The sequence below is a fragment of the Haliotis cracherodii genome, unplaced genomic scaffold (assembly GCF_022045235.1).
Source record: "Haliotis cracherodii isolate W230 unplaced genomic scaffold, xgHalCrac1.p SCAF_5, whole genome shotgun sequence".
Lineage (NCBI taxonomy): Eukaryota > Metazoa > Mollusca > Gastropoda > Lepetellida > Haliotidae > Haliotis > Haliotis cracherodii.
This window is the reverse complement of record NW_027266308.1, coordinates 29,280,551-29,305,561: the sequence shown is the minus strand read 5'-3', so window position 1 is coordinate 29,305,561 and position 25,011 is coordinate 29,280,551. Positions and strand designations below refer to the sequence as shown.

The 25,011-nt window shown below is 40.2% G+C and overlaps 1 protein-coding gene across 1 annotated transcript; it reads left to right on the top strand.

The window, feature by feature from the left end:
* LOC139444287 (leucine-rich repeat-containing protein 74A-like) lies at positions 1-18,528 on the top strand. The gene is made up of 14 exons (XM_071225220.1): positions 1-487; positions 5,152-5,363; positions 6,388-6,495; positions 7,059-7,152; positions 7,984-8,033; positions 9,146-9,227; positions 10,111-10,196; positions 10,352-10,546; positions 11,301-11,393; positions 12,023-12,140; positions 12,712-12,723; positions 14,071-14,207; positions 17,030-17,115; positions 18,029-18,528. Exons 1-14 carry the CDS (start codon positions 1-3, stop codon positions 18,513-18,515), a joined length of 2,247 nt encoding a protein of 748 aa, XP_071081321.1. The 3' UTR covers positions 18,516-18,528.
* The last annotated feature ends 6,483 nt before the right edge of the window (positions 18,529-25,011 follow it).

Genomic DNA, 25,011 nt, shown 5'->3' with positions numbered 1-25,011 from the left:
ATGGAAACGGGGTATGAAGACCCGAGAGTCCCACCCCTCGACTTATCTGATGATGTGGGGGAGGAGTTTTATCAAAGCGACGAGGGAGACGAGGGAGAGGGGCAACTCAAGATCCTCTCAACCATCCCAGACATCAGGAAAGAGGCAGGTATCTTCATCAGCCCAGATGGACATAAAAAGAGTGCAAAAGTTCGGAAAAAGAGTTCACGGGTTCATTTAAGGAGTCCGGATTTAACTCAGGACCCGGATGGAATGACAAATGATCAAACTGAGTTTCCGCATATCGAAGGAAAGAATGTGACCAAGAGACCGAATGTGGGCCGGGCATCTGATCCCGATGTGGGGTTTGGTGGGATGGGTGACCCCAAAAAAGGAAAGGTTGTTGATCAAGAGGAACCGTCTGATGACGTGTACATATCGGTGCCATCAACGGCAGGACACACCTCAGTCAACGAGGATGACGGCTACGACACGGATCTGGGGGACAGTAAGTACGGAGTGAGAGAGTGGGTGAGTGAGTGAGAGAGTGGGTGAGTGAAGGAATGGCTGAATGAATGGAGATTAACGCCACTTTTCATACTGACGCGTTACAAAAATCCAAACCAGATTTCCAGCAAATTTGATATTCGTTTATCTGCTGTGTTGTATCATATCTTCCTGTGTTTTGGGTGAACAATAGACTTGCCTTTGCATGTGTTTGTGACGGGTGCCACCGGTGGGGCAGGATACACCTTGTGTCATCATTATTTGATATAGTCGGAATCGTACAATGTAGTCAGAAAATGTTTCTTATGATTTTGGAAGACTCCCTCCGTTGTCTTGTTGAAGAGCGTCCGCCCTGTCTGGCGCTCGGCATTAAGAGGTTTAATTAAGGACTGGTCGGCTCGGAGTCAGTATACTGTGTCTTAGTGGGGTATTCATGTTAAACTGTGGCATGGTATCTCAGCGGGCTAGCAGTATAAAATCGGCATTGGTCCGCAGACTTGTACAAGCAGCCACACACACACTCACACGTGCATGCACATCGCTATATTGCCAGTGCAATAATTTTGGACGCGACGTTAAACCCCATTTCACTTCACCTCACCCATGAATATGGAAATGGTGTTCGCTTTCACTGACATGTTCCATTGAGATTGAACAGCTTGCATACCTATGTTTGTTTGTTGTTTAACACTGCACTTAGCAATATTCCAGTTATATGACGCCGGTCTGTAAATAATCGAGTCTTGACAAGACAATCCATCATGAGCATGGATCTAGGCAATTGGGATACGATGACATGCATCAACCAAGTCAGTGAGCCTGATCACCCGATCCCGTTCGTCACCTCCCCGCCTTTTACGACAAGCAGGGGTTGCTGAAGACCTATTCCAACTCGGATCTTCACGGCGGGATGCATATGCAATCAATGAAATTTTACACGTTGACACGATGTTTTATCATCACATTATATATGAAACCATCACATTAAATATGAAACGTACTCCCTGGTACTCTTTGAACTGTTATTCTTTGTTGCTCCAAACGCTCTCAATTCAATATATTTCACCTCACACGCCGGTGTGAAATGTAACCGGTCATGTTCTGAACCGAAATGAACTTTATTTACACTCAGGGCTACATAACATAGCAAACTGAGGTTAACAGAGAACATTACTACATTATAAGTACAATGGTGATCTATGCTTATTATATACAATCATAGGACCGCCTCCGTGGTCTAGTGGTAGAGCGTCCGCCCGGAGAGCGGAAGGTCCGGGGTTCGATCCCCGGCCGCGTCATACCAAAAGACGTTAAAAGATAGCACTTGTTGTTACCCTGTCTGGCGCTCGGCATTAAGGGGCTAAAACAAGGACTGGTCGGCTCGGAGTCAGTACACTGTGTCTGAGTGGGGTATTTATGTTAAATTGCGGCATGGTATCTCAGTGGGCTTGCACTATTAATCGACATCAGTCCGGACTAGTACAAGCAGCCACACAAACACACACACACACACGTACATGCACGTCGCTATATAAGTGCAATAATCTTGGACGCGACGTTAAACCCCATTTCACCTCACCTATATATAATTATAGGTGGGAAAGAGCATTTCATATATCACTTAAATGTCTTAATAATGATTTTGCAGAATTTTGCAAGTTCTCAACATGTTCTGATCAAGGAGGTGAACATAATTCCAGTACAGTTTCCTCCTGCCCCTGCTCCCTGGGACTCGAAATCCGGTCTCTGGTAGCCTTGACGCCCTGCCCAACCCTCCATTTATTCCAATGCGGTGTTGAAACTGGAAGCCCTTGTGCTACTAAACCCACGACTGTGTCATTAATAATGAATGAGCCTGGTTAGCGTTTTCTGATTAACTTGCTTACTTAAAAGTTAATTAGTGCGTGATGTGACTGAACAAGAAGCTAATCACACCATGTACCCACACCACATTATAGACTTGGAAATGAATTTGAAGAAGACATAATTGGAAGTAAATATATATAATTTGCTGTTTTCTACCTATACCTATTTGTATCTGCAGTGTTGCTTGGATGTCGCTAACATTACATAGTAATGGTTAACTTCGGTGTAAAGGTTAGCGATTATTATGACAATTGGGAAACAGTATTAAACCATTCAGTAACATTTTTCTTTGATAAAATGACGTCTCAATTAATTTAGCACAGTTATTTTGTAGAACGAAGTTGATAGTGACAAGCAAATTGTTCTATTTCTTTAGCAGTATCAATGCAACAAAGGTACAGTGGAAAGTATCCACTTCTTGAATTGCGTTAAGAAGTAGGAAGTGATATTCAGTTTCAATTACACCCATGACACCCATAATCTTCTTGCATAAGGGAGTCGTTCCCACCGTCATGTATCTATTCTGTTAAGACCTGTTACATCCTGCAGATGAAACAAATTTACAGATTTAGATTGAAACTGTTCGGTGATTGGTCTTTTCTGAGCCCGCCTTATCTCTGATCGTACTATAGGATTGGTTTTATCTGTACATTGAATATCTTAATTAGTATGTTTGGCTGGATGTTCTTGAAGCTTCTTTGTCACGATTTAATCATGAAGATTGTTTGCCTTCAATGCTATAAAGTTGACAGCTTTGATAGTCGCGGCGAGAATAAAACATCTAAATCAGTGCAATAAGTGAAAACCTTCATGTTAATGTCGCCGTATTTCCATTTTTCCGTTCTTTTCACGATGCCCCCTGTGAAACTAGTATTTACGTCTTGTATAAGTTGATTTCTAGTCCCCATTTAGGACATAATGTCTTCACAATGTCGAGCCTCCGTTGTAGGCATATAACACTGTCTAAACTTCTAGCTGTACAATAAATAATGAGAACAACAGAGGACTTTAAGAACATCCTTGCCTAACTCCACTAACAGTGTTGAAATAGTCAGTCGTGGTTGTATTTGAAAGCTCCACAGCAGCTTTCAAGTTTCAATTAAGTCCTTGAAAAATATTAAAGAATTTGTCATGATCGCCCATTTTCATTATTATGAACCATAAAAGTTGCTTGTTTATACAATAAAAAGCTTTCCGAAAATCGACGAATTAACAACAAACACTGCCATTCTTTAAGAGAGATATTTCTGCGCAAGGCTTTGTACAAATATGTTGTCAATAGTATTATTTAAGTTGAAGGTGAATTATTTTGACAGGTATGTCTATCAAAGGACTACCTCTATACGTCATCACGTGAGCCTTTCTTGTGTGGAGGTTTGATGAGTTCAGATGTTCTTTCCCCGGGGAAACACCCAGCACTGAATAGTCAGCGAGCCTGACCATTCAACCCCGTTAGTGGCCCCTTCGTGTTCTCACTCCCAGACCCAAGAGAACAAATTAAGGATTTCAAATCAAGTCTAGAATCTAATTTGCCTCAGCTCTAGGAATTAAGGATTGTTCTGGGCTCCATTTGAATTTTATTCTCTTTATTAGATATACATATTTAATAAGATAAAAAAAAATTCTGGGACTAAATGTCAGTCTAGCCGACATGAGTTGCTGAAGACCAATTCGAAGCGGCATTAAGGGGATTAAGGAGATAATTCTCCTTAACTTGTGCAAACAAATCTTTACAAAGCTTATTGGCATTACCTTCAGCCTGATTAAACACCTGTCACTTCGACGAGGAGTTTCCATTTATGTGCTTCTGAGAGAGGTGAGGTGAAAGGGGTTGAACGTCCGGACTGATGCCGACTTTATGGTGCTAACCCACTGAGATACAATGCCGCAGTTTAACATGCATACCCCACCCAGACACAGTATACTGACTACGAGCCGACCAGTCCTTGTTTTTTGTCCCTTACAACCAGGGTAACATCTTTTTGTATTACGCAGCCGGGGATCGAATCCCGAGCCGACCGGTCCTTGTTTAAGTCCCTTAATGCCGAGCTTCAGGCAGGATAACAACAAGTAGCATCGTTTAGCGTCTTTCGGTATGACGTGGTCGGGGATTGAAGTAGATAGAGAAACAAATAAAAGAAATCAATATAATCAGTAAAACAAGGCATAATGAGCATGTGAGGATTGAAGTAAGGAACCGATATTCGGAGGATGGAGGTTCTTAATGGTATTTGCATCTTTTTAGCTACGACTGCAAATCACATATTGTTTTATTAAAACTATGAATGTTGGGCTTTTCATGTAAAACAATTATTATCATCATATGGTTTTGGTGCTGTCTGGTGTAATCAAGATGTTTCAAATGTAAATAAGTTTATTGTTTGTTTAAGGCAAAGATGTATAGATATAAATCAGCAAACTTGGTTAAGTGAATTAAAAACATTTTCCAAAATTACAATGTATTTACAAATTAAACCATGCATTGTATTAGAAAGATATTTAACATCAATACCTGTTAGAGTATATTAATTTGCTCCCAGTTCTTTCCGTTGTTCTAGCCATAACCTAATGCTTGATCATAGCAGCAATGTCATTTGTATGGCACAAGAGGGTCATATGATGTTGACCTATGAATCAGCGTCCTGTTCTCGAGCATTGACTTGTAAGGAGGAGATACCACACTGCTGGTGTCAAGCTTTATAAACACATTGAATTGTCTTGTAAACAGAAACAGCAGTCGCGAAGAACAATCAGCTTCAGCGGCTCAAGAGAGTTGATTGATTTATCTCCCTCTTTTAGAGGACGAGTTCCGCCACAAGGAGTTGGAACAACAGCTCCTGATCTGTCGAGAGAACACAGACATCGGCCACCTGTCATACGAGGAAGCATGCAAGACTCATGGGGCCACGCCCCTCAGGAGGGTCGTGTCACAGCTATGGCTTACGAAAATGCAACTGCAGCACGTGGGACTAAACGTCAAACAGGTCAAGGCCATATGCGCGGGACTCGTGGTAAGGTGTTAACGGTTAAGGACTCCAAGTTTTAACAAGATTTGGCTAAACAGGTTTATGCGTTTATAAACATTGATAATAAAGAGTTGGTTAATGAGTATTTATGTGCTTTTAGCAATGTGTCCCGCCTTACCACGGCGGGGATTACCTCGGATGAGCTTCTCGCGGTTTACTGATGCTGTAACTTCGGGGGACCATGGCTCCCTACTTTAGAGAGTGAATAACGTTTTACGAACCTACATCAACTGACAATTCCCGACCCTATTCCACATCCAGTAATTGAAACAAAACGCCTGTGTTAAAAACATTTCGGGGATAGCAAATTCATTTGTGGGCTTTTTGGTGATATTTGGAGCTGGCTGTAACCACGGACTTGTATATATGTCCGTGCTGTAACCAGATAAATTAGAAGCGAAAAGTGTCAACGGATCTATGTACTTAACGTGATGGGTGCTACATTTTCACATGTTTAACAGCTACATGATGATATAACAATGGTACAAGATATATGTCTACATATTTATTTATCATACCTCCATGTCAGAATGGTGACATCTGATTGGTACACTTGATCTTGATAAAATACTATGTATCCCGAAATAAATTTCTCAGCGGGAGAATAAATCCCTTATACCCTGCCACGAACAAGACAAGCTGCGCGTGGTCTTCTGAGTGGCAGTTAAATCCCTTATACCCCGCTTTGAAGAAAAAAGCCTCACGCTTGTTTCAAGTCAATGAAAGTCACGTGACATAGCACAAGTTAACCTCAGCTCAATCGAACAGCAGTTTTCTTTCAATTTTGAATTTGTTTTATTTCTTTTAGAATGTCACTTTAAAACATGTCGGTAAGATAAATTCGTTGTAGCGGAATCACTCGAGGTACACGCGATTTTATGTGTCGGAGGCGAGTGGTATAAAACCTAACGAGGGACGCACAAAACCCAATGTACCCCGGGTGATCCTGCTACAACTTATAATGTACTCTGGGTGCCTATTTGACACAAACTCATCCTCTTCCATCCAGGAAAACACAAAAGTAGAGGACCTTGACCTTGAAGGTAATGGTATGGACGGCTCGGGCGTCGCTCTCATCTCGGACCTCCTGAAAAAGAACACGTTCATCTCCCGATTGGTGAGACAGAGGACTCAGTTTCAGCCCTGTTACAATGTTCAAACATGTACAGTGAGTGAGTGAGTATGGTTTTGCGCCACTTTTAGCAATATTCCAGCAATATCACGGCGGAGGACACCACAAATGGGTTTCACACATTGTACCCATGTCGGGATTCGAACGGGGTCTTCGGCGTGACTAACGAACATTTTAACCACTAGGCTACCCGACCGACCCTCAAACATGTACTGAACAGATTTGAAATCATTGACGTTGACCCGTATCTTCAGTATGTTAAAGAAAGGTTTTGTATTAAACAAAATCTGTATAATTTCAATTCGTTTGAACAGAAAAAAAATTATCATATGGGTAATTTAAGCAATATTGTTATTGTATGATCATAATATTTACACTGTTGAAATTATAGATCTGGATGTCAAACCGACATTGTGATACTGTTTCTCTGTCACGAAAGTACAACAAAGAACCGTAAAAAATAACATTGCTTAATACTGTCCACGCCTTGATATCCTGATACAAAGAGCCTGTTCATCTCAACTAGCATGGGGTGTTGTGTTTCCCAGAGTCTGAAGGCCAACACACTGGAGAACAAGGGTTCAGTGGCGCTTTCAGATCTGCTGCAGTTGACCACTACCATCACACAGCTTAACTTGCACAGTAAGTAAATAGTTCATGCTATATATTTCAGTATTCTTTCCTACAAAGGGCAATTTTGTGTTTTAATTTGTCATTTGGGACAACACATGAAGTACGAGACAACCGACAATTTGAAGTCAAATAACCATTGGTGGAATTCGCCGGGACCTAGCAATCAGTTCGACATTACCGAAAATTGACTCATCACATTTCGACACAAAGGTGTTCAGCTGTTGCACGTTCTCAGTGGACTTACGAAAAATATCATTTATAAAATTCATGATGTCCGCATCACTCATTCAAATCTTAATCCCATGTCATGTTAATGCACAATTGCGTGTGTTAGATTAGCCCGGACCCGCGTTCTTTGTGAGTTCGAATCCAATATTCATACTGACTGTGGTTCTTGGTTTGTCGTACCAAACTAGGTGACCCGTGAAGGTCCGGGGTAGAATAGGTCTTCAGAGACCCATCCCTGCCGTAAAAGCGACTATGCTTGTCGTAAGAGGCGACTAATGTGATCGGGTGGCCAGATTCGCTGACTTGGTTGATGCATGTCACCGTTTCCCAATTGCGTGGAACGATGCTCAATAACTTGATTATCTGGTCCAGACTCGATTATTTACAGACCGCCGTCATATAGCTGAAATATTGCTGAGTGCGGCGTAAAACAATAAACAATCAAACCAACTCAAACTAGGTCTGGTGGCCATGGGTTTCAGCAAAGTGGTAAATAAACGTCTATAAACTGATTGAATTGTGTTCCCTTCCAACATGCTAACTCAACGAAAGGTCATGCGAGAGGATGACTGCTCACGGTCTCTGCTAGTATGTATTCTTTGCTATCCACAGGTTGTCAGATAGGTGACCACGAGATACTCCACCTGGCAACAGGCATACAGGTAAGTGATGACACGTGGTCCCATGTCCACGTTGGACCCATGTGGCACAGGTCATAAATCAGGCGAAGTTAAGGCAGAGTTGGTCGCGGAGAGTAGGTGGATGGGTGACTGTGTTTCGCAAGTTTGACTCCTGGGAGCTTATAGGGATTCGGTGGTGTCACCTTAGACATGCCCTCGCAATATGCCTCTGTTAACCCAGCAGTGAATGGGTACCCGATAGAATTAGATGAGATGTGACTGTTAATTTATTGCGTCCCAGAAGGCAGATAGGATTGTATACTCACTAGCGAGAATGAAATTCGAGTGCACACTGATAATGTAGCCTTTTGAGCATACGGGGTGACGTTTACGTCTTTTAACGCCTGATTGACGTGAGGTCCCAGTCACTGCCTTATCCCCTACCTTAATACTGAGCGACATTGTGATGAGACAGGTGAGGTGAAATGGGGTTTAACGTCGCGTCCAAGATTTTTGCACTTATATAGCGACGTGCATGTACGTGAGTGTGTTTATGTGGCTGCTCACTGAGATACCATGCCGCAGTTTAACATGAATACCTCACTCAGACACAGTATACGGACTCCGGGCCGACCAGTCCTTGTTTTAGCCCCTTAATGCCGAGCGCCAGACAGGGTAACAACAAGTACCATCTTTTAACGTCTTTTGGTATGACGCGGCCGGGGATCAAACCCCGGACCTTCCGCTCTCCGGGCGGACGCTCTACCACTAGACCACGGAGGCGGTTGTGATGAGACAGTGTAGTAGCGCAATGAATAGTCGTGTAAGGGTCGACTAATATTATGATAGGGTGGCTGCAATGAAATCTGCGTCATTGATCCATTGGTCATACTGGTTTGCCTTCACTCTACAGGTCGCCGTGATATAGACGGAACATTGCTGATGCGTCGTAAAACAACATTAACTCACTCACCATAGACGTTCAATAAATTGGATCATGCTGTAAATATAAAAATTACTTCGGAGTTATGGTTAAGTACAGATGGCTGAATGTATTATGTTGTTTGGTGTGGTGTTTTCATTTTAGAACAACGAGTGTATTAAGTGGCTGTATGTTCCATGGTATACGATGGTGTTTTTTTTATCAATTTCAGAACAACGAGAGTATGAACTGGCTGTCTTTGAGTCACAACAAGATCGGCATCCTTGGAGGTGTTCAACTTGGAAGAGCGTTGGGTATGTATGGAAGACCAGATAGATGACACGCAAAAACATGTATGAAAACATTGAAGTTCATTGTTCGTGGTGGAATACATTCGCCGTAATCAATTTCTCTGTTTCACACTTATGCATATCAAAAGGCTGGTAAATAAACATGATGTAAGCTAACCTAACACTGGCCTGAATAAGGTTCCCTTCAGGTTCATTGAGAGAACAGACATGTTTTTGTTTTGTTTGTGTGTTGTTTAACGCCGCACTCCAGCAATATTCCAGCTATATGACGGCGGTCTGTAATATTCGAGTCTTGACCAGACAATCCAGTGATTGATATCATGAGCATCGATCTCAGTGATTGACATCATGAGCATCGATCTAGGCAAATGGGATACAATGACATGCATCAACCAAGTCAGGGAGCCTGACCACCCGATCCCGTTAGTCGCTTCTTACGACACGCATAGTCGCCTTTTACGGCAAGAATGGGTTGCCGAAGACCTATCCTAACCCGGATCTTCACGGGTAAAGTGACACGTATACCTGAATATAGCAAGGTAACATTGACATACTGTAAATCATGATGGATGATGAAAGTTGAAACTCTAAAACTCATTGGAAATGTCGGGGCGGTCAGAATGATTAAACATTTATAACGACGCCACGATCCATCAAATTAATCTAATTGAGAGAAAAATACAATTTGTGATACGCTGTTGGGAATATAATTCCTGAATCGTGATTAAACAAACATCTGCCTGTAAGTGTTTTAATACGACTTTGTGATGACCACATCGAACATTCCGACTACTTGTAAATGACCAGTACATTCCAACACTCAGAGAGTGGAATTCAAACACGTCCAGCCAATCTTACCTTAATCAAATATTCTTTTGATTACCAGGTGTGAACAACTACCTGGAGTATGTTGACGTCAGCTGGAACCAGATCAGAGCAAGCGGCGCCGTGTCCGTCTGTAAGAGTCTGCAGGTACGCCATCGTCTTCACGAACGACTTCATCAACGTTCCATCAGTGATAATCCTCTCTATAATATATCCTTTGTATGCCATCACGCCAGTGTTGTCTATCTATTCCTGTTGATTCACATAGTGTTCACAAAAATATGTAACCAATGTTTGAGCAGAAAAATCACACTATTCGGAAACTGGACGTATCGTGGAATGGTTTTGGATTTGAAGGCAGTCTGGCCATTGGGGAATCCCTGAAGATGAACAGAACCCTGAAGGTGCTGGATATGGCTAACAACAGGATCAACTGGGACTGTGTGCCTTACATCGGCAGGGGGATCCGAGCAAACAGGTGTCTCGAGGTGCTTGACGTGAGTAGACTCCTGTTGCACAAGATCACTTCAAAGAAAATAAATCCGATGTTCAATTCTGGTTTTGCTGTGTAGGTGTAAGACAACTCGTTAATGACAATGGGGAGTAACAGGATGCCTCAATAACTGCCGTGTTGTGCTGCAATAGCCGTATCTTGCTAAGAATGACAAGTAAAACTACGGCAATGATAATATTTTGTATGTATCTGTTCGCTGTGCTAAGTTAAGACTACTGCGCTGTGTACGATAAATCTGATAAAGTCATGGACTTGGAGAGGAATAGTCAATCACACTTAATCACCGTCTTGCTGTCGAGGTTGGGCCAATCATGTGCCCCATATACATAGTCTTGCTGTGTCAGTATTAGACAACTGTCAAACGTGATGGACAGTACTGGGTCAATCATATGCTCCAGTCATCGTTTTGTCGTGTCAGTATTGTTAAGAGTGAAACAGTGTCTCAAGTAAATAAAGGAAGAAAGAACTTAGTTTCACTATTAAGATTAGTTAATTATTACAAAAACCTACATTTATGGCATGGCATGAGGACGAGAACGGGGTCAAGCATATGCTGCAATTGTCACGTTGTGGTGCTAGTATCAGGAAATGCGTGAAGCTTGATTAAGAGAATTTGGTCAAGAATGTGCCTCAATCATCAAATTTCAGAGTTCAGACATCTGGATGAAGTTTTCATAGGGCAGATTTTTAAGACTATTGCAGCCAGCAAGGTCATGAGTGTACGATCGTTGTTCCAGCTCGGCCATAACCCGCTGTCGATGGAGGGGTGTGACGAGCTCCTAGATGCAATAGCGAAACCAACCTGTTGTCTCAGACATCTAGGATTAGAGGTAAATACGTTCTTCTGTCAAATAATCGTACGTAAGTCTGAATGAAGCTTCACCAAAGAACACATATAATCTTCGCATGTACACTTGTGAATACATTTCACAGCCTTTTAACAATGACATAATCAGGCAACCTGCCAATACAATGAGTACATCAGGTCCTTAACCAGGGTCTCATCGAGTGAGTCAGTTGGGTTTAACGCCACTTTGATCAGTATTTACTTAATATCACCGGATGTCGGTGAAATCGGGAGACGCCTAAAGTGACGCTGGTATAGACCGTTATAATACTCCTTTGTGATATCCACGATCGCAGCCATAGGACTTACATAAAAGGGATCATAATCACAGCGAAGATTGGATTCGAACCCACTACTAACGGATCCTAACAGTCACGCACGTCTAAGGGAAGCAACTCTGCACCGCGAAATTCGGCTCCTTAGACCTGCTGGCAAGCCGTACACCATAATCTGGTGTAAGACAAAACATAAACTTGTCAGCTGGCAACGTTTGAGTCATCTTATTCTATCCAAAGCTTAGAAGAAAAAGAAAATTCCGATAAGTTACCCGATATGATAGAGGGGCTCTTTTAAAGAAAATGTAGCTATTATAGTCGTTGCCGTTGTTTTCAGAACATACCAATCAACTCCAAGGTTGCCTTCAGTGCAACGGAGATCTCCCGCACCCGGAAGTTCACTCTTCATCACGGGGGCATCCTCAGCACTCACGACATCATCGGCATTCAGAGAGGTGAGGGTTGTTGCCACCGTCATCGTTACGCTCAAATAGAGCCATTTATCACGTATTTGTGAACCCTTTCCTTTGACATATTTATCGTTCGCCATAAGGTTAGAAATTTTAACATTAGAATTATTCTTACAGTACTGATAAATTGTTAAAACTGCACAAGAATAACAAAAATGTTACTGTAAATGAGTTATGATCAACATTTTGTCTCATTTTAAAAATCTAATCTATGACTAATGATATCAGTTTGTTAACAAAGATGAATACATGTCGGATCCATTAACAAGCATTATCATTGCTACGAGCTGGTATATAGCGCACAACAGAGAGACCTACACTTCTTATAAGGCCATGGACACATTAAGCGTGGTGGGGTTGGGTGAGGTGGAATATATTTTAAATGGCTTTGTGAAGGCTCCACATTGTTAATCTACAAATGGAAAATGTCACTGATACAGAAGGTTTCTATATTGGCTGTAATGAGTGTGTGTTACATGAACCGATTAATACTTAACTGCAAAACAATTATTTTTATGTCCAATATTGATAATGTCTTCTTTCCTACTACAAAAAGACCTGAAGGAAGGTACGTTTGGATTTGTTAACAATAGATGTGACAGGAATGATATTATTTATATTAATATTATTATGAATTGTGAGTGTGTGTGGCTGCTTGTACTAGACCGAACTACTCCCGATTTTATAGTGCTAGCCCACTGACATACATGAATACTCCACAGTATACTGACTCCGAGGCGACAAGTCCTTGTTTTAGCCCCTTAATGCCGAGCGCCAGGCTAGGTAACAACAAGTACCATCTTTTAACGTTTTTTGGTATGACGCGGCCGGGGTTCGAACCCCCGACCTTCCGCTCTCCAGGCGGACGCACTATCATTAGACCAGGGAGGCGGTCTAAAAGTTTATGAAGACTCCGTAACAATATTACGGCAAGGCGATGCTTATGACAAAAGGGGATCGAACCCCCAGCCTCCAGGCAGACGCTCCACCACTAGACCGCAGAGGCGGTATCAAAGTTTATGAAGAGACTTTAACAATATTATGGCAAGGCGATGCTTATGAAAATAAATTGCATGATTTTAAGGATTCTGTGATCGAGTAGTTTGTGATGATCAAACAGGAATAAAGAATTACATGTTCACATCATGTTGTGAGTGAGTGAGTATGGTTTCACGCCGTTCTAAGAAATAATCCCTCAATATGACTGTTGGAACACCAGCAATAGGCTTCACGTATCATGTATCAAACTCGGACCTCCGGCGTGACGAGCCTATACTTGAACAACTAGACTACCCCATAAGTCGAGTTGATAAGTCAGAGAGAGTATGGTTTCACACCGAACTCAGCAATATATTCCGGCACGGAAACGGGACGTTTTAAAGGATGTGGAAAGGTAGAATCATTGATAAATATGACAACAAAAACCTATTGTCTATCAAAAACTTGTTGTAATTTATTTAAATTAAATGAATTATTAGATTTAATTGTTTTTTTAAAGGAGATAAATCAAGTGTTTTGAGTTTTCAATTTCATATTTAAGAAAAGAAATGTCACTACTATGTACACTACAAAAATAATCTTTGATGTATAAAAAACGTTGAATTGCAAACTGTCATCTAAGGCAAAACGTAAAACTGCGCTTAGCATATGGCATGGTATACATTTATATACGTACCAAATAACTGCGATGCTGTTTTCCACACAACTGAAGGCAGTGAAGGAATGCTTGGTTGTCACTTGTGATTTTATCCCCTATTTTATCTCGAGTGCAGTGTTTTTGGCATGGGAATGCATTTATTTTTCTTTGGCGCTGTTTTGGTTGTTGTTCAAATGCTTGGTTTTTTTCCCGTAAAATCTTGTGTGAAATCATTTAATGCTTGTAAATTTCTAAATTGTAATACTGACTGCCTTTCAGTGAAGCGCCAAGACCCCATGTCGCTGCTCACAAGATATTTAGGCACAATTGGGATCCGAGTCGTCGATCTGTTTCGAATGTTCGATACGGAAAATAGGTTTTACGTGTCGAAAGAAAAGTTTATCCGAGGGCTTAAGGTAAGCGCGTTGTTTCACTGCATTCTTTCATGACTAAAATATAGGGAAGTAGTCTAATACAGTGGGTATTCTAACTTCACATACTGTTGTTAACACAGTTAAGTTTGTCAAAGGCATATATTGACAAAAAATGGACTACGTGAACCCCATTTAATTGTAAAACTGGATTCCCCGGGAGATAGTATACGTTATTTTCTAATATTTTCGTTGAAGTATTTTTTATATAAATTTTGATTGGCTGCCTAGTACAATCTTTGATGTCTACTTTTTTTATTAAAATCATCAAAATACAAACATCTTGTAGCAGTAACAAAAAAGGTTTTGACATTTTAAAAACGTGTTGCCATTTAAATGTAACAGGAGGTGTTAGGTTAGTGAGATTCGATAATGTATTTCCTACAAAAAGCAAATTTTTCATAAACATCTTGCTCAATGATAAACGATAAAATTGAAAGACGAATAGGACCTTCCCTATGTGTCTTTAGATACAAAACATATCAGAAAAAATTCTACAAAAGTCTAAAACCTCCTCTCCTGGGTGAACATCCTCTAACACCATCTACATATAGAATCCCTGACAAAGATCAGTTTCTATTCAGTGTGTTCTGGAATGCATTTGGGGGAAAGGGTAAAATATAACGTGACACGTCCCAAGTTTCCGTGAACGCAGAGTAGTCAAGTTAACATGTGAGAAGATCTTATTAGGCCCAAGAAACTTAAATCAACTTTACCCTAAAACAGTCGTTGATGTTCCTGCAGGCACGAGTGGCCCAGTCGTGTAAGGCGCCGCAATTCGCTGTGCAGAGTTGCGTCCCATGGACACGCCAGAAACCTATGATTGTGGGTTCGAATTTCTGTTTACCCCAATTATGTTTCTAGATTTGTCAGCACCATACCGTGCTCGTGGGTTTCACCAGAGTGGTAAACGTCTGAGACCTGCATCACTTCGGGTTTTCCTCCCACATGAAGCTGACACGCTGTGATATAACAGAAAAACTGTTGAAAGAGGCGTTAAACCCAACTCACTCGCCATTTTTAACATTCAGTTGATTTGAAAAGTCTCTTAACATTCGTAATACTATTAGTTGACGTTTTTGGAAAAGCATAGTATAGATGGTGCACAATAATTGGGTGTCAAAAGATCTAGTTGGTATTCTTGAAGATGAGGTAAAATTGGGTTTAACGTCACGTTCAAGATTATTGGACTGAAATGGCGACGTGCATGCACGTATGTGTAGCTGCAGCTGCTTGTACTTGCCCTGACTAATTCCGATTTTGTGATGATAGCCAATTGAGATACTATGCCGCGGTTTAACATGGATACCCCATTGTTGTTTAGCAGGGCACTCAGCAATAGTCCAGACTAAAGCCCGTTTTAAGTGCTAGCCCACTGACATACCATGCCTCAGTTCAACATTAATACCACACTCAGTATACTGAATCCGAGCCGACAAATCCTCGTTTAAGCCCCTTACTGCCGAGCGCCAGGCACGGTAACAAGTACCATATTTTAACGTCTTTTGGCATGACCGCGGCCGGGGATCGAACTACCGACCTTCCGCTCTATCCGGGAGATTGGGGGCGGTCCTCTATTCTTGAAAGCATAGTTCTAGTAACGAGGTTGCACAAAAATTGGGATTCATTATACCAAGATAGTAAACGTAATCAGGTTTACACGACCTTTCAAAAAGCCTGGCGAATATGTTGTATAGTTTGTATTGGTGAGGTGAGGTGAAATTGGGTTTAACGTCGCATCCAAGATTATTGCACTTATATAGCGACGTGCATGCACGTGTGTGTGTGGCTGCTTGTACTGGTCCGGACTGATGCCGATTTATAGTGCTAGCACACTGAGATACCATGCAGCAGTTTAACATGAATACCCCACTCAGACACAGTATACTGACTCCGAGCCGAGCAGTCCTTGTTTTAGCCCCTTAATGCCGAGCGCCAGACAGGGCAACAACAAGTACCATCTTTTAACGTCTTTTGGTATGACGCGGCCGGGGCTCTCTGGGCGGACGCTCTACCACAAGACCACGGAGGCGGTCAGTTTGTATTGGACTTTGTTACATCAAGTAAGAGCCCGTAGTCTAGTTTTGCTTTATGTTCTTTCTAGGGAATAGGACAGCACCAAGACAGACTTTCAGTAAGAATTGTGTTGCGTAACAAATGAATTGGGCAAAGATACATTTATACACATGCCGATCTATTTGGATTGTTCTATCGTTTCTATGAAGCGTTTTAAGTATGTTGCATAATCACTGGATACCGTTATATACAGTTGGTACATGTGTATTGAAGTTCTACTGTCTATTCCCTATAGACGTAACATAGTCATTGAATAGCGTTTTACCTAGATGGTGACTATTCGGCTTATAAATCATCATCATCATCATCATCATCATCATCATCATCACCATCATCATCATTATCATACTCAGGTTTTACGTTCTGTTCAATTGGGGGAAATGAGTTACATTCATGCCACTAAACATGGTCATGGCTGAAACATATGTAGATCAATCGCAAAAGTTTATGAGTTTGTCTTCGATTTCTGACACACTAGGTAATAGCTCGATTACAAGTTGAAGGGATGGGTGGTGGCATCGGATTTCTGTTTCTGTACAATGTGTCTGTTCCGCACACCTTGCAACAAAGAGCTTCTCACTACGTCTTGCCAGGATGAGCGTTGATGGTTCGTGTGGTATCAACAAAATCGCTGGACAGTTCATTATTACTCGAGAAAGTGTATTTGTATCCAGCCATTATACAGTGGTTGAAATCAGACAACACAACACAGGTTGACTATTATATTGCAGCGTGTACGAGCGCCCTTAGACGAAGAAGAAATGCAGGCAGTTGTGAAGAGGATCGGGATGAGCAAGGGAGGGCAGATAAACTACCAGTACGTACATCGTCATCTGAGTCCCAGTTTAAGACACGACTAAAAACCCATCGGTTCCACCAAGCATTTGACAACGTAATCTGACTTTTAACATGTGTTTATTATAATTACAGCGCTACTTAGTACCTATTGATGGTTATTAGGAGCTACATAAATTCAGTAGTAGTAGTAGTCGTAGTAGTAGTTAGTTTGTTGTTAAACGCCGCTCTCAGCAATATTCCAGTCGATCCATGCAATTGGGATACGATGACATGCATCAACCATGCGAGCCTGACCACCCGATCCCGTAGGTCGCCTCTTATGACAAGTATAGTCGCCATTACGGCAAGGACAGGTTGCTGCAGACCTATTCTACCCCGGATCTGTGGTAATAGTAGTAGTAGTGGTAGTGGTAGTAGTAGTAGTGGTAGTAGTAGTAGTAGTAGTAGTAGTAGTAGTAGTAGTAGTAGTGCAAGTAGTACTTATTACAACAGTGAGTTCGGTTTAACACCACTTTTAACAGTATTCAAGTTACATCACGGCGTGTCAGCTTAATGTGGGATGAACGCCTGAAGTGATGCAGGTCTCAGACGTTTACCACTATGGTGAAAACTACGGGTATTGTGCTGACAAACCTGGAAAGATAATCGGGGGGACGCTGCTGTACACAGAGAATTGCCGCGCCTCAGACAACTGGGCGACCGATGCCCCTTGACATGTCTGGGTAGGGCACCTCACCGCAGAGCCTATAGTCTTCCTTTAAAGGGACATTGGCTCAGGTCAATTGGCAGTTTTATCAAGTTTGATTGCGGCTATTTCTGTTGGTTTGCCTGATTTATTATTTACAGGCCGCGGTGATATAGCTGGATTTTTTAGTACTGCGGCGTGAAACATGAATTAACCAATCACTTACTCACCTGTCTGTCTGTTGAAGGTTACTCGCTGCAGGTGTAAGGAAGCACATTCGTGACGAGCGAAAGGAAGATATGAGACAGGAAGCGTTGGAACGGAAACGCCGTGATGAACGACGGCGCATCTTACAGTCAGATGCCATCATTTCTGCGCCTGAGTCTGGCTACTACTTCCCTTCAATGTACAACATCTATGGCACGCGGTTTATTGGACGCCCTACGGAGGGCACTTCCAGCCTCAGCAGACAGAACTCCTTTGCCAACGTTACAACTCCTGGAAGCTTCTTGCCCAAAATCTACTCGGAAAGTCCTCGAAGTCTGATCGCTGTGAGCGAGACCGAATCCCTCCGCCAAACACCTGCCGAGACAATGAGGATAAACAAGAAAAAGAGGACCCGGTCGAAGTCGGTGACAAGTCAGAAATCAACCAAGTCAGAAATGAGTGGAAGTAGTGGTGGTGGATACCTGCCGCCATTGTCTAGTCTCAATCTCAGACATGATAGTCCCTGAATGTCTGGTACCTGCCACTGGACCAAGAGTCTTTGAGAACAACCTGATCAACACTGAACCCTCCCAGCTATCGCCTCTGTCATCGGATATTCCGTCTGGGGTGAACTAGAACAGTTTTTGTTCAACTGTACAGACCTTGATCTGACTCAGTTCAGGTGCTTCCGGTAAAGCAAGATGAGCTCTCCATTTTTCGCAGACACCTGGTGTCATTGTTTGTGGACAAAGATTCCTGGGTTTGGGGCTTCATCAATATGTGACTCTATTTAGATATGTGGCAAAGATAGAAACATGAATACCACAAGGACTTTGATGTTTAGATTTTCGATTCCTGTCTGTGATCAGCATTAATAAACTTCTTTTGACTAAGGAGAGGTTATGAACTGTATATGTGATACTCATATTAAAAAAATTGTTCAACAGAAACTGTTCATGGTTTTTTTTATAGTTTTAAGAGTATATTCAGTGATGTTTGTTTGTTATTAAGCAGGGCACTCAGCAGTAGTGCACCTCTTTGACAGTGGCCTGTTAATAATCAAGTCTGGACCAGACACTCTTATTCAATGAGATACCATCTATCGTTTTAACTAAATAAGGGTGAACTATCATTTTAAGTATGAGTTTAGGTCACCTTTCCAGGATTGGGATTAACACAGTGTAGGTGAGGTGAAATTGTGGTTTAAGGGCTTGTTTATTGCACTCATAATCATAGTGTTTGGGGGGGGGGGGGGGGTTGCTGGGGGGTGTTACTAGTCCAGACTAATTCACATATTAAGTGCTAGCCCACTGAGACACCATTCCGCATTTTAACATGTATTGTACATGCCACTCAAACACAGTATTCTTTGAATAAATCAACAAAGGCAAGTAACTTATCAAGTCTAGACAAAGCAAACCGTTGGTCGACAGCATGAGCCAAGATCTGCAATCACAGACACACAAGCTGTTGCAATCACAGACAAACAAGCGTCTGCAATCACAGACACGCAAGCACCCAGTCCCACATCTTACTCATCCAATCCTTATTACTTGGATCTTGAGACAAGGTGTGAGGTGAGGTAAATGGGGTTTAACGTTGCGTCCAAGATTATTGCACTTATATAGCGACGTGCATGCACGTGTATGTGTGTGTGTGTTGCTGCTTGTACTAGTCCGGACTGATGTCGATTGATAGTGCTAGCACACTGAGATACCCCACTCAGACACAGTATACTGACTCCGAGCTGACCAATCCTTGTTTTAGCCCCTTAATCATGTTAATGCTGAGCGCCAGACAGGGTAACAACAAGTACCATCTTTTAACGTCTTTTGGTATGATGCGGCTGGGGATCGAACCCCGGACCTTCTGCTCTCTGGGCGACCGCTCTACCATTAGACCACGGAGGCGGTCGATCTTGAGACAAGAGTGGGCTACTAACTGATCACTCAGCCCCTGTGTCTCAATGGGGCTTACAAACACACCAAGGCAATGTACGATAAACATCAATTTATTGCATTGCAAGTATCATCCAACTTGCTTGACAAGTCCAGCTACAAATACCACAAGAACATAAGTGTCAAACATGTTATAAATAGACAATTTGGGTTTAAAAATAAATATTTCCATCTCAACATATACTTCACAAAAACACAACATTGACAGTGTTTTAAATATATAATCTCTTTCACAACTTGTCTGTATACATGTAAGAAACAGCTTTCTAAAGCCTACACTTCCAAGGTCATCTGAAACATTGTTGCCAGCAATGCTAGAAAATATTACAACTGATTACAAGTGTAAACACTCTTCCTAAACTCGAGTCTAAACCGTGCAAAACTGTGGTAATGTTTTACCGTCTATTCTCATTCACATCTCCAGACCAATAAAAACTTAAACTTTCTTCAATTATCACTTAATGTTATCAAAGATCACAGAACTTATTATTTGAATTCTTCCGACAGTTTTCTCTCATCGTGAACTAAAAAACAATGTTGCTGTGTCAGAGGCAGATCACGTTTTTTGAAACAATAGTCATCAGGAGATGATATATCTTCCAGGTCTGGTGCAATTCAGAAATGGAGTTTGGCTACTTTTTTGGCTACCCCACTTTTGGTTCATTGCCATTGGATACCATCAGTTCAGTGAAGAAAAATATAATGCTGTTCAGTATTTTTCTAAATCCAAAATCATCAAAAGGCACCAGTTCACCACTAGGCCTATCTGTATAGCAAGTTTCAGCCACGGGTTTGGAGTTCTGCTCAGGAAAGAAGCACTACCCTCATTTAAAGTCCAACTTATTATCATGAAAACATAAAAAATATATATACAATTTACATCCCAAATCATGAAAAAGACACCAGTCCACCGCTAGACTGATCTATGTAGCAAGTTTCGTCTGGAATTGTTGAATGGTTTTGGAGTTCTGCTCCAGAAACGAGCACTTCCCTCATTTTCAGTTTAAGTCCATCTTGTCATGCCCCCCAAAAAAGCCCAAATCATCAAAAGGCACCAGTTCCCCACCAATAGGACTGATCTATATAGAAAGTTTCGATTTTTTCACTTTTGTCTAAACCTACTGATTAGGATAATTTAACAAAAAAATCTTTAAACCAAGGTCTGGACCTATCCCAAATTTCTTCGACCCATTGTCTTTCCAGTTTTTCCTGTTCATTTATGAAAGAAAGTGAACGCCAGTAAGTTGTCAGACTAAACTTAAAGCTTATTTTCCACTTGAAATTAAAGTTAAAAGAGCATTTCATTTACCAGTATTATTATTATTTTACTTGTGTAATATTTTGGCTGGCTTATCAATGAGCTGAGTAAAATATTTTTCTGGCCTAATATGCATGTTAGAATGTCGTTTCCTACAACAATAATGAGCATCAACAAAACAAATAATAAAATATTCAAAAATGTCATATTGTCATGATCACAACAGAGTTAACTTGATAGTCATTTCAACATAATTATAAACAACAGTAATTAACAGGAAGTGGTTGTTTTATTTAGAAGCATTTATATTCCAAAATTGTCAAAGAGATTAACACAATTATAAGACTTTATTGTGAACAAAGTGCTTCCATTATCCAATATGCAAAGCATAACATACACTTGCTCCAAGACCTATACTGCTGACTTACAGTCAGTGACCTGGCCTTGACCATGACATAATGGTCAGGGAGGTGGCCTTGACCTTGACATTAACAACAAATCAACCAATCACAGAACAGTGTGCATAAAGGGAGGTTCCAAATGACCTCATTATTGAACATGTGACAAGGACAAGCCTAACTGCCCTTCAAATACACCACGCTACTCAAAACACTAAGTGATTGTGGCCGATTCAAACACCTCTGTGTCGTGTAGTTGTATAGTGACATATTTCCAGCATATATTTTAGCAGTGGGATACAGCTTAGTAAATATATGTATGGTCTGTATTAGGATATTCAAAGCTCGAATATGATACAAATAATTCAATATTAATTATTGCTAAAAATTCATTGTGAAAGCAGAGATTTTTTCTTCCATTACTGTGAAACAAATTCACTAATTAAAACCAAAAAAAGGTGAAAACTTTATGATATGTTCTACCATGAACAATTAAGATATTTGAATGACATTACAAACTGGTACTGAATACAAAAGACTTAAGCCATACCCTAACATATCTTTGTTAAGACCAGGCCAAACTGTTTTTCTCTTCTGGATCTTTTTGCCCAAAATACCTGAAAACAGGAAGGGAAAACAATCTCCTTCAAAAAATAAGAAAACTGATAATAGCATACCTTAATTCATTGTGCCTATTACAGTATTTTATGTGTAATACCACCAATATTTTAGGGTGAAAATGCTGTCGATTGTCTAAAGGTGAAATCTTTGTTCTAGCAAGTGGCAGAGAACTAACATTGTCAAACTATCAATCTAACAACCTTTTCAATATTAACAACAAATTTAATACTTCCTGATACACGTTTTCGCATTTAATATATGTTTTTTTAAATGGTAAAAGCTTAAAACAAGTATTTAAAATGGTCTGGCCAAATAAAAAATCTGATAATATTTTAGTGAAATAACCTTTTTCACTGTTAGAATATCTTCTGAAACCTACAAGCTGATGAGTCTGTCCTTGTCACATGTCACAACTGGAGGTTATTAACATGACTAGTATTCAAAAGCAACCACTACAACACCTTAGGCTACAAGCTTTAGTCACAGTAATATTGTTGTTATTTTATCAAAATTTATGCATATAAAATCATGTGTCATCTCACAGTACTCAAAACATTAATTTGTAAAATTGGGAGAATTTTGGCACAAGACCTCTGTCACTACAATTAAAAGTGTGTGTATATAAATATCACTTTCCCATCCACACATCTCACCATATGTACCAAGATCAAAACTGAGTCATTAAGAATTGAACATTCTCACAAAGCACAAAGTATATTAAAAAAACCTCTTCAAATACTACTCTTGAGATTCACAGATGATCACATTCACACTGAAATGTATCCCATTAATATGGGATCATTCAAAAGCACAATTACAAAAATTATTTCTCATGTACAAATGTCCAAACTTCAGAAGAAATTAGAGAATATCAACAGTGTTGAATTCCATCATTAGAAAACAAGTCTAATGAAATTAATATACTACATGGTATGGAAGTTTTTCGGACACATAATATCTGGATTTGACTGTTTCTCCAAGAACAATAGCTGATCAATTCATATTAACAGGAAAAATATTTATTCATTAGCTGTATTTGTAATTTACAAATAAAAAACAGAAAAAATGATACAAGAGGTCTTTTCGTAAATCTAAACATTTGAAGAATGTATTATTCATGTACAGCATACCATTTAATCATTACTTACAAATTCATATTTTATATAAATAAATAATAAAATATCACAATACTTTTAAACTGATTCTTCTCAAAAGTGTAAAGAAATCCAATCGACAATGTCATTCATAGGAAATAATTAAATATTCTTAAGTATTTATATGTATATGAAATAATACAAAAATGCTATTGGTTACACCAACACAGATCACAGAGCATTCGGACCCAACAACCACACTATATCAGATACATGTACACAATTCATGTAACAGAACACTCACCATGTACATACAACAGTGATCATATATATTTCACATTCAGTTATTGTTTGCTTATTTTCATTCACACCAATTATATCAGTCCCTAAATGTCATACCTGATATACACTTCTTCACAAAGTGACAATTTTTGGCATAAGATATTCTTATTGTTAACATATCACACATATTGATAGTAACCCTCAGAGATATTTCACGAAACAGACAGATGTCCCGATTATACATGCTTCCATTCAGTTTTTTGCTGTAAGAACCGGATCATATGAACAAGAAGGGCCAATGGCACCAGATACTGACATACATTATAGTCTAGTACTAATGTTTTCACTAATACATGATGGTGGAAATAAATACTGAGCTGTAACCATGGTAACTGAAAGATACGAGAAACATAAGGGCGTGTGTATACCTCATAATATCTACTCAAAACAAAAACAAACTAGATTTCCAAATCTTTTAACAAATGGCAGCAATTGCCAAAACAAATGCTAATAATTAACTGGGAAAGGTGCTCTCTTAAACTGCTGACAAAATGGTAAAAGCATTAAAAAGGTATAGTGACAAAAACTTTTGAAAAATATTCATGTCTGCTGTTACATTTTACAAAATATGTGATACATGGGGGCCATATTTTTCAATTTTTGTCTGGAAAGATAAAAAAAACTTTCATGATGTTTTATTCTGAATAAAAATTATTTTTCTATGTAATAGTGGACAATTTACTGGCCAAAGACAATTCAAAATATTATTAAGTCAGCTAGGGACAAAGCTGGATTACTACAAGCCTTTATTCAAGTGTGAATGGTTATAACAAAACAAAAGATATAAAAAGTCATACATAACATGCTAAAAAAGCTAATATATAATCTGCCAATTTTTCAGCAAAACTAACTGTAAACTGTGAACATATGACAACAAATCATAAACACATTGACAAAACAGCCAGATGCAATATCATGAAATAACATTGACAAAAATGCAAAACAAAAACAATTCATATCAAAATCATTGAGCAATTTATGAGACATGGGGATGTCATTGTAAAAAGTGTTTTCTTTTCAAAGAATCCACATGCTGCAAAAATAATGTGCAATCCACTGCAAAAGTTCAATCTCATTTAAATCAGATCTTAGTTCTCACTACTGCTAAACAGAGATCTGAGGACATGCCATTATGGGTCACGTCAGACAACGTTTGATCTGACCAATCAAAGTGTCGCTTACCAGATCGTGAAAGTGACAGTCAGAATGTATTTCCTAATTTTGCAACCACAAAAGCGTTAACACAGGGTATTCCGAACAACAGTTAAGGCCCGTGAGACTGATTCCGTCAAAATTATTGTCTGTCTCTCGCTACCGTGGGATAAACATTTCAACGGAGGAGGTGTTGCAAA